Source organism: Pundamilia nyererei, unplaced genomic scaffold, assembly GCF_000239375.1.
Source record: "Pundamilia nyererei isolate P.nyererei 1_Seehausen unplaced genomic scaffold, PunNye1.0 scaffold00004, whole genome shotgun sequence".
Lineage (NCBI taxonomy): Eukaryota > Metazoa > Chordata > Actinopteri > Cichliformes > Cichlidae > Pundamilia > Pundamilia nyererei.
Window position 1 is genome coordinate 3,166,103 of NW_005187405.1, and position 10,159 is coordinate 3,176,261.

Genomic DNA, 10,159 nt, shown 5'->3' on the forward strand with positions numbered 1-10,159 from the left:
TGAGAGAGCGTGGCCGGCACATTTACACCAAACAGCACTTCAAACAACACAGTGCAGAGTTATACATACACATCATAAATCCAATTTATTTCTCTTTGATGAAGAGTGGACACGTGTGTGATTATTAATGAGGATGCGACTATATTGTGTGCAGAGTTTAAATGTAGAGGTAGATGATGTCATCCCTGATGTCACGTGGAGACTCTGCTTGGCGCCCAGCCTATCTTTGCTCTGAATTATTTAGCAACAGCATGTAACCTGACACTATAATGGACACACTCACTGAAAGCATCATGAACTAAAAATGATCTAATTGTCCTGTCTGTGTCTCTGTATTATCCAATCTTTTCACACTTGGTTTCAGCTTATGTTTGTATTGTTAGGATATGTAGAACCCGTTTTTCCTTTTTCACTCTTGAGTTCAATTCTTTCAGTTTGCTAGTTTCTCTGAGGGACATTCAGGGATTCTCCACAGTGAGATTGAGGACAGCTACCTATTAATAGCACTGTGGCTCACTGCTCCCAGGTTTCCTATTTCTTTAACTTCTTTCCACTCACCTGCCTGTTTCACTCCCACCAGTGTCTCTCAACTTCATTCCCAGAGCTGATTGTGTAGCTATCACAGGCTATGGTAAAATCAGGGCGGGCTAATCCATCTTCAACATCATTATTAGTGTAAGAGGAGAAAAAAAATGACAGCAAGGTTCCAAAAGATGCAAAACAACATTAGCATCGACACATACTCATATGTGTTGCTTCCAGTCAGCCATATGTCCCATATTTGCTTTTCCTGTAGCTCACTAAAAGAGCTTTAGAAAGAGCTATTTAGCTAATTATTGTTAAATGGCTTTAGCTGTTTGCTAACTTTGTTTGCACTTTAGTGCTGAAAGGAAGAATGGATTTTTCTGTGGTTTTCTTTATCTGAAATATCTCCTGCTTCTGCCACAAACTGACATTTCTGTCAAAACCATAAATAAAAAATACATTTTCTAATAATGCAAGAGGCTAAAAGAGCTAATGCTACTGCTAATTTTCCCTACTGGCTTCTACATTTGACTCACCGTGAATGTTTAGGTTAAGACAATCTGTACCCTGAGTAAGATATTGAAGATGATATTTATATACTATTTTTAAGAAAAGGAGCTTCAGAAAACCCCCAGAATGGGATATGACAGGTACTAATTTGGTTGTGAAAGTTTAGTTACTTAAACTATAGCAAAGCTAAATAAAAAATAAAGCAGGTGTTATAGAAAAATTGTCATATCCCAAGTTCAGCAGTGGCGGATTTTGACAGTGGTTTGAATCCATACAGAAAAACAATGCAGACAAAAAGAAAAGATCAGAAAGTGCCTCACATCTCACCCCCCCCCCCTTTTTTTTTTTTACAGAGGTGTGAGATTTCCTTTCATATCACAAGTAACTGTGAGTCTTTTTGACTCCCTCCTCCCCTCCTCTCCCTTTCCTCCCATCTCCCGTGGCAGTCTGGGATTCCAGACATGTCTCCCCCCAGTAAGATAAGCTCCTGTCCCCTTCCTGTGCAGACCACAACACACCATGGAGCTCGCACGGCTGCATCTCTGACCGCCGGGCTGCAGAGTAGCCCTCTGCACTGCAAACGCCCCTGAAAACCTCAGCGCGCGCGCGTGTGTGTGTGCATGTGTGTGTGAGTGTGTTAGATTTAGTATGTGTGAGTGATTTTGTAGATTGTGTCCTTATGGCCTGTTAGATGCAAGAATGACAGTTTGTAAATATTCTTTTTTTTTTTTGAGGAAGGCATATCTGTCAGTTCCTGGACTCTAACAAAAGGGCATGCTTAAGGGCTGCTGTACTTTGAAATGGACTCCTTTTCTCCATGACATGGAGAAGTCGAGGACAGCTATTCATTTCTGATCTATGATGGACATCATGTCAAGCAGTGTGGATGCACTTTGACAGTCATGTCTAACGGTTACCGTACTTTATCACAGCACCTGAATGACCTGAAGAAGGAGAACTTCAGCCTCAAGCTCCGAATCTACTTCCTGGAGGAGAGGATCCAGCAGAAGTATGAGGAGAGCAGTGAAGATGTCTACCGCACGGTGAGTGGGACAGCTCTCTAATTATTAGGAAAGTAGTGGCAAACTACTTGACTTTTGGTGATAGCTGATTTTGTGTTTACAGTTAATTAAATGAATTTATTCATTTATCAGTCACATGTGGTGACTGTCATAAACCATTGCTTTACTGAGACATGTTTGTTGATCCAGCTGTCACACTGGTTTGGTTGAGGTGATGGGACTTTACCAAGTGCGTGTTACAAGACATGGCTGCCCTGTGAAACACTAACCTCCAACTACCTCTTTTTGTAGTATTTTTAAGGCAGTACATGTTTCTGGCTGGTTTGGCTGGCTTCTCTTTTCCTATCCGGGGTGCTTCATACTGGCATTTGGGGTTTTGTGCCCATTGTTTGATTCACAGCACAGAAACACTCAGACACATCCAAGGCTGCATAAACATGTAGAACAACACCACAATGTCAGAAAATAGCTTAGAATAAAAATCAAATGAGTCCTGTCATGAAAAAATATTTATTGGATCTGTGTGAGCTGTAAGTAAAATGTTGAACCTTATTACTTTTTATTACAACTCAAAATGAAAGAGTAGCACAAACGTTATCAAAAGAGATATTAAATTGACATTGAAGCTCTAGTTGTGTCAGTAATAATACTAACAATAACTTGTTTTATACAGCGGTTTTCATGACAACCTGAATCTGGATACCTTATTTTATTTTGCAAATACATTTGCATTTGTAGATACTGTAAAGGTTTATGTTTTATATGGATACATTGTAGATCTTATAAGATTTGTCTTATACTGTAATTTAGTTATGTAAGTAACACAGTTAACATTATATCATAAAAAATGCATATTTTATCTATAGTTAATTCTTGTAATTACATTGCTTGTAATGGCATTCATGTTTAAATCCGAGTAGGGCTGGGCCATATCATACCTTTCATGGTAATACCGGTATAATGTTGGGCAACGATAAGAAAATGAAATATCGTGATAGAAGATGGGTAAAATGCGCATGTGCAGTGCCTTTCTTTTCATACGCACATGGCGGAAAAAGCATGGCGGCAACGGAGAATGAGAAGGGCGAAAGGATCGTTGAATGAAACGGATGAACCAGACTTAGATTGTAAAAATGCTGCAACTTCAGTGGTGTGGAACTGGTTTAGCTTTCGGCTGTCAGATACACAACAAAGCACTATTTTTGGTAGAGCATGCTAGCGGGCCGTCGTTATTACCGTGTTTTTTGAAAAATACGGCACACTTAAAATCAGTCCTTTGATTTTTATGAAAATCAACAGTGCCCCTTATAATCCTGTGTGCCTTATGTATGAATTCTGGTGGTTTTTACTGACCTCGAAACGATTTTATGTCGTACACGGCGCTCAAAAATCTGTCAAATGTTTTAGTACGACTTTGCTAAGCTACAAACCTGCACCGCTTGATGGATTGTCGGAGCGTTGCGGCTATCATAGGCAGGCACGTACGTACTGTGCTTCAACATAATATTACCGTATTTTGTGTGTATAACCTCTTTTTAAGTTTTGTGGATATTATACATGGTTGTGCTGAGGATGTGTCGGCCAATTTCCACTGGAAATGCCTTTTGGTTAAACTCTCAGCAAGGAATTTGCATTTGCACTGTAAAATCTTTATATAACTTTAATGCACATAAAAAAGCTGCTTGTTTAAGTGAAAATACTTTGATCTTTGGGTTTTTTTGCACTAATAAAGTTGTGGAGTTGTAAAGTATTTTGTCTAGTGGCAATTATATCGTCGGTTATATCGTTATCGCAAATTTTCAAATGTATATCGTGATAAATATTTTGGGGCATATTGCCCTGCTCTAAATCAGAGTATAAGATGTAAAACACATGCTTAAATTTTTTTCTATTTGTCTTCCATTTGGATGCTCATATTGCATCTCATATTTATTTTCTCTGAACTGATTTGAAGTGCAGCAAAACAATATACCTTATACATTAATTAAAATAATTGGTGCTTGGAGCATTTATTTAGAAACTTGGTAAAGCTTTTGTCCTGGAATCAGTATTTTGGATACGTGAATTGATTCGAAACTTGAAAATGTCAATTTAGATTTACATTTGCAGTGATTGCGTAGATTGCATAGCCATAATTTTATGCAAGAGCCTGAATTTTGCAAGGATCTAGCTGATTTTAATAGAAGCAAAACAAAAACAAAAACAACCCCCAAACAAGTCAATTAAATTAAATTTAAAAAAATCAGTCAACAGTATATCTTCAGATATTCTCGAAATATGGACTATGTTAAAGTAAAAGGATGGAGTCATAGTTTTCACACTTTCTAGAGATGTTGTTCAGATTGCTTTAACTGTATTTTCATGATCCCTGGCTTAATTAATAAAATATTAACACGACAGCACCAGTATTATGTAATACTCCAACAGACTAGGTTATTGAAGTCTGTTAGGATTCTGTGCTGCTTTAAGGGGAGAACATCTCTGGAAATGGTTTTAAAGTTGGTTTTGTTCCAAGCAAAACATTTTTTATACAGAGTGAAACTGTGAGAACACAAAATAAAAGATACAGTCCACAACTAGTTAAAATATATATAGTAGGAAGGGATCCAGACAGCACATCCTCCACCAAAAACCTATAACCAGTTGTGCAGTTTTAAAGATCGTGCTCCACCTTTTAAATGTATTTACATGTAGTTTTAATTTCATCTTGATAAACAGACAGAAGTGTAGCTAGAATCATAAAGCTAAATATAGTATCAGAAAAGTATTGTTAGAGTGTTGGTACTGCAGGTCACCTGTTACAGTGTCATAGTTGGAGTAATGAATGCTTGGCTGTAAATCAGTGCTAATCAATAATTAATTTTAAGATCATCAAAATATACATAAAATATTAGATTTTTAAATAGATTCATTGATCGACAGTGAGAATTCTCTGCTTATCTGAGCAAAGCAAGAAACTCACAGATGTAATAATTAGTTGCAGATCTAAAAACAATGGTCTTTCTCATAGAGTCTCTATGAGGATGCTGTTTCTGTGAACATGCTGCTTTGCTCTGCTTCTAAATGTGTTTTCTGCGTCCATCTCTGCATGCAAAGTGTGCACCTACAGTAAGGTGACCCAGTTCAGCTGTTGTCTGTTTACAAAAGCCAGCCGGCGTCTCTTCATCACTTTCGTTCTCCCCTGGTTCTAATTCCTTTTTGATCACCACCGACTCTTTGATATGAGAAATTAATGGCTGCTTAATCCAGCCAAACAAGACCTGAGCGTTGGTCCTCTTATCCTCCACTATTACTGCATACCAGCAGTGATTGGGTAAACTCGATCCCATGTTGTACAGACATGCAGCTGGAGTTTAATCCGTGTGCCTCACAGGCCCCACTCTGTGTGACTAAAGGCTAATCAGTCAAAGCACTTTTTATTTGGAGACTAAATCTTTGTTCTGCGGATGCTATCCGACCAGAGCTGCTCGTATTGAATATCATGACAGAATGATAATGTTCCCATCTTTCCTCCGAAGCATCTCTGTGTAATACAGTACAGGCTGGCGTGTTAGTCCTGGGTACATACTGATCTCTCTGAGAGCCCAAGAATCTCTATTTATAGAGCCGGCTTCAGTGCACTGATGTATTTATCACATGTGTCATCGTAACACGTGCTTGTATGTTTCACTTTCAGTCACATCTTAAACATATTTGAGAAACATAGTGTGGTATAAATATGTAATAATGTGTTTAATTGTTTCTTCAAATGTTCAGTTTTAGAGTCCTTACTATTTTATATGGTAAAGTTGAGAAAAAAAGCGTTTTGTGCTGGATGGATGGATGAGTTTAAAGAAGCCAGAAAACCCTAAATATTTACCATTGTTTGAGAGAGCCAGGTCAGCTCTCAGAACAGCTAGCAGCACAGCATTCCCACACAGAGGTACCTATAAACCTGTACATCACAGCCTGTAAAATAGCTTAGCACCATGTAACTGTCCCAAGTACATGATGGGTACACGATTACAATAATTAGTAGGAAAACATGGCAATATACTACAAATATACACAGCATTTCACAGTATAATATCACAAGCAGCCAGGATCTACAAACCTAATTCCAAAAAAAGTATTTTCTGAAAAAAATAAATAAAAACAAAATGCAACTTTTTTCAAATCTCATAAACTCATATTTTATTTGCAATAGGATGTAAAAAAACAACAACAACAAAAAACAAATCGAATGCGTAAAGTGAAAAATTTAGCATCTTTATGAAACATATTAGCTCGTTTTAGTTGGGTCTGTGTCATCCTCTCTTCTTTTAACACCAGTCTGTAATCCGTCAGGGAACGGAGAAGACCAGCTGTCAGACGTTTGGATAGGAACATTGTCCTGTGATAGTCTGTTATAGGATTCTAGTTTCTCAACTGGACTGCAGGAAAGTCAGTTCAGCACCTGGAATCTTCTCCTTTGAAGCCATGCTGTTGTAATAGATGTGGTATCCAGTTTGTCTTGCTGAAATATGCAAGGCCTTCCCGAAAAAGACTTTGTCTGGATGGGAGTTCATGCGATCTAAACCTTTATAAAGATGCACGCTTTTGAATTCAGCACTGACACCAAGCCAGACGGTCCCTCTCCTCTTCAGTCCAGAGGATGCAGCATCCATTTTTTTTCCAAAACAGAATTTTTGGGAAACAGAACAGTTTTCCTCCCATTAGCAGATGTCTGCCCATCCCTGGTTTCTTCCTGTTAAAAGGGAGTTTTTCTTTCCTACTGTTGCCAGTGCTTGCTCAAAGGGGGTCGTTTGATTGTTGGGGTTTTCTCGGTGTTATTAAAGGATCTCTACTTTAAAATATAAACTGCCTTGATGCGAGCATTTCTGGATCATGTTGACATGTGGCTTCTTCTTTGCATGATAGAGCTTTAACCAGCACTGTGGATGACACAGTGAACTGTGTTCACAGAAACTGATTTTGGAAAGTATTCCTGAGTCTATGCAGTGATTTCCATGGCAGAATCATTTGTGTTTTTAATGCATGTCCTGACTGAAGGCCCAAAATCACAGGTATCCAGTACTGGTTTTTGACCTCGTCCTTTGCGCACAGAGATTTCTCCAGATTCTCAGAATTGTTTGATTATATATTTTTCACAGATTGATGTACCTCTATCCATCTTTACTTCTGAGAAACTCAGTCTTCTATACCACCACATACTTTTCTGACCTTTTGTTGTCCGTGTCCTGCCGTCAAACTCAATTATCTGATATTTTTCATAGTAAAATGTTGCACTTTAAACACGTTACATTTTTTTTTTATCTTCTATTGTAAAGAAAATATGGGCTTAAAAATTTAGATATCATTGCATTTTATTTTTTTTTATATTTTACAGAGATTCGCAAATTTACTGGGTGGTAAAAATGTAGGTGGGTTTATAAGGTACATGTTAAAATTTGGATTTTAAAACATTTATTTCTATAGTTTTCATCAAGCTATTTGCACTGTGATGTCAAATATGTTCTTAAAACCCACAAAGATGTCCAGAGTCTTTAGTCTGGAAAAGTGTGGAACTTGGGGAAGTTATTGAAGGACCCTTAAAATTAGAATAGAATACAATAGCATAAAATAGAATACCCCTTTATTGTCATTGTACATCTACATTGAAATTATGGATTTCTAAAGAAATTACTCATCTAAAAAGCTGTTGTCAGTATAATTAATGTTACCGATACTACCAAACCATGTAAATCTTTGGTATATGTTAAAACAGGATGAGCAGGATAATAATTCCAAGAATTGAAGCTGAGTGATGATATGTGATAGCACATCACTATTAGCTGATCACTCCCCATGATACAGGTGTGTTCAATTTCTGTGTGGTGAGCCTGTCAAGGTTCGAAGTGCAGCCATCCCCCTACCCTTAGTTAAAAGTGGATGTGTTGCTGAGGGCCGTCAGGCCAGGAGAGGCCAAAGTAGCAGATGCACGGTGATGGGTGGCTATATATAGAGCTGTTTGCGAGACAGTTCCTGTAAACCATGTTGTTGTCTCATGCACACGCACACACAAACACAAACATGCACACACACGGGAATACATGTTTGCTATTATCAGAGTCTTTAGACAGGCTTCATATCATCAGGAATCTGGAACCCATTTATCACATATTTATTGCATATGTTAAAGCTGCTGTTGCATGACTTAGTAACATAAGTTGAAAAGGATTGATTAACATAAGACATTACGCTGAACAATGGCAAATCTAAAAGGTATATTTACAGTCTTTATAGTTTTATTTTAAAACTTAAACATAGAAATATAGAAAACCCAGCTTGTTGTAGAGGTTTTTTTTAATAGTCATGGATTTGTTTAAATTAAACAAACTTCACTCTTAAAAAAACACTCTTCCTTTTGTTATTTTTTTCTGTTGATATGATACACTGAACATTGAAACTCATTTAGTCCACACAGTATTTCTGCCTCTGTGGGGTCATTATTGTCACTGTCAATGGTTCTGCTCATTAGTTTCTTCATAAATCAGTTATTCATTTCCTTTATATTTCAGAAACAATGAAAAATTATTCATCACACTTTCCTGCAGTCCAGGTTTATTTCATCAGTTGTCTTCAGGCTACTGCATAGGCAGTATAAAAGATAGATGTAGTGACATCATCCACTGGTTTCTGAAGTTTTGAGATGAGCGTTTCCACTGTCGCCAACTTGGTTTCAAAAAACTGGATTCAGTGGGGATTGATTAAATTCATTTTGCATTTAAAATGACCGAAAAGTCCATGAACTCATGAGTAAAGTGTTTTACAGAAGTCAGCTCAGAAACCTGTTTTCCCAAAGACTTCCAATGGCCTGGAGGCCCTCTTAAGGCTTTTTGTCAATTTTCGACCAACATTTCATTGAGTTGACCTTGAAGACTTTGATGTAACCCAAATTTTCATAGATTGTTAACATGATCTGACTCTACACAACTACAAAGTTTGAACATTTCATTGAAATATTTTTGAGCTACTGTGTTTACAGACAGAATGACCCCGCACATGACGTCCAGGTAATAATTGTTATTTTAGATATTCAATCAGTTTTCTTTTGATCAGTAATTTGATAGTCAACTAATACTTGCAGCTCTACAGCTGCAGAGCCCTGCGGATTTAAGCACTCATAGTTCATGAATATTGGTTAGTTTCAGGGTGATTGATTTTTTTTTGTTAGTAGTTCTGGATACTCTTAACAGGAGAGCTCTCTAACAGCAAAGAGGAAAAGGTCAACACACGTGCTTGAAGGCGGAATAAAACTGAACATTTAAATTGCTCAGTACCGACCACTGAGAGCTGCATTTGTTCAGCCTGCAGCAGACAGACAGAGACAGACAGATAATCCGTCCTCTCTGGCTTTGCTGAGGTCAGAATGGAAAGAACGATCCCCACGATTAAATTGTCAGTCCTCTAACTCTGTGTGAGAGCTCCGATTGGCACCTAAAATGTCCCCTGTGGACCTCAGCAGGTAAACAAACTGTGGAGTTCAGCTTTTGGCCACAGCGAGCGAGTATCTGAGCTGCTCTGAATTCTCCAGCTCTAAATATACCAGCCGTGACAGTTCGGTCAGATGCTCCGCACTGATGACACACAACACCCATGAAGCCTTGATTCACTCAGCAGAGACGGGGCAATTACAGCCTGAGATGTAGTGGTTAAGGACACTGAACAAGGACCAAGACAAATGAGTGCTAAATATGTGACAGAGATTTACACAAACAGCAAATCAAAAGCAGAGAGAGTGATGAAAACTTAAAAGCTTTTCCACATTTTATCATATACATATATATCCATTCTGCACAAAAGGATCAGCCATATTTATTGCCTAATTTATTGTCTAACCACCTGTCGTTTGTGAACTCAGAAAGTTTTGCATTTTGGCTGTAGCCATTTTCTTTGGATCCTAAAGTGACCATCTTTGGACCAGAGTGTGCTAAAGCTAGCAAGCTTGGGTAATAAACATAATTTTACAGACATAAGACAGTTAAAGCGGCTTAGAAGCCATAAAACTGTGAATATTAGTCAAGGAACCACAACTGTTTTTTGTTTGCACCACGCCGTAAATAAGAATCTAAAAAATGTCA

General features: G+C 37.9%; 1 protein-coding gene across 1 annotated transcript in view; it reads left to right on the top strand.

Annotated features, from left to right (window-relative positions):
* The first annotated feature begins 1,518 nt into the window (after nucleotides 1–1,518).
* The window catches only part of LOC102192531 (myomegalin-like), a 44,903-nt gene continuing 36,262 nt past the window's right edge, over nucleotides 1,519–10,159 (top strand). Inside the window, exons 1-2 of the mRNA XM_005721539.2 lie at nucleotides 1,519–2,078; nucleotides 9,963–10,027. Coding sequence (XP_005721596.2) covers nucleotides 1,938–2,078; nucleotides 9,963–10,027 — 206 coding nt within the window. The 5' untranslated portion in view covers nucleotides 1,519–1,937. The remainder of the gene's footprint in view (nucleotides 2,079–9,962; nucleotides 10,028–10,159) is intronic.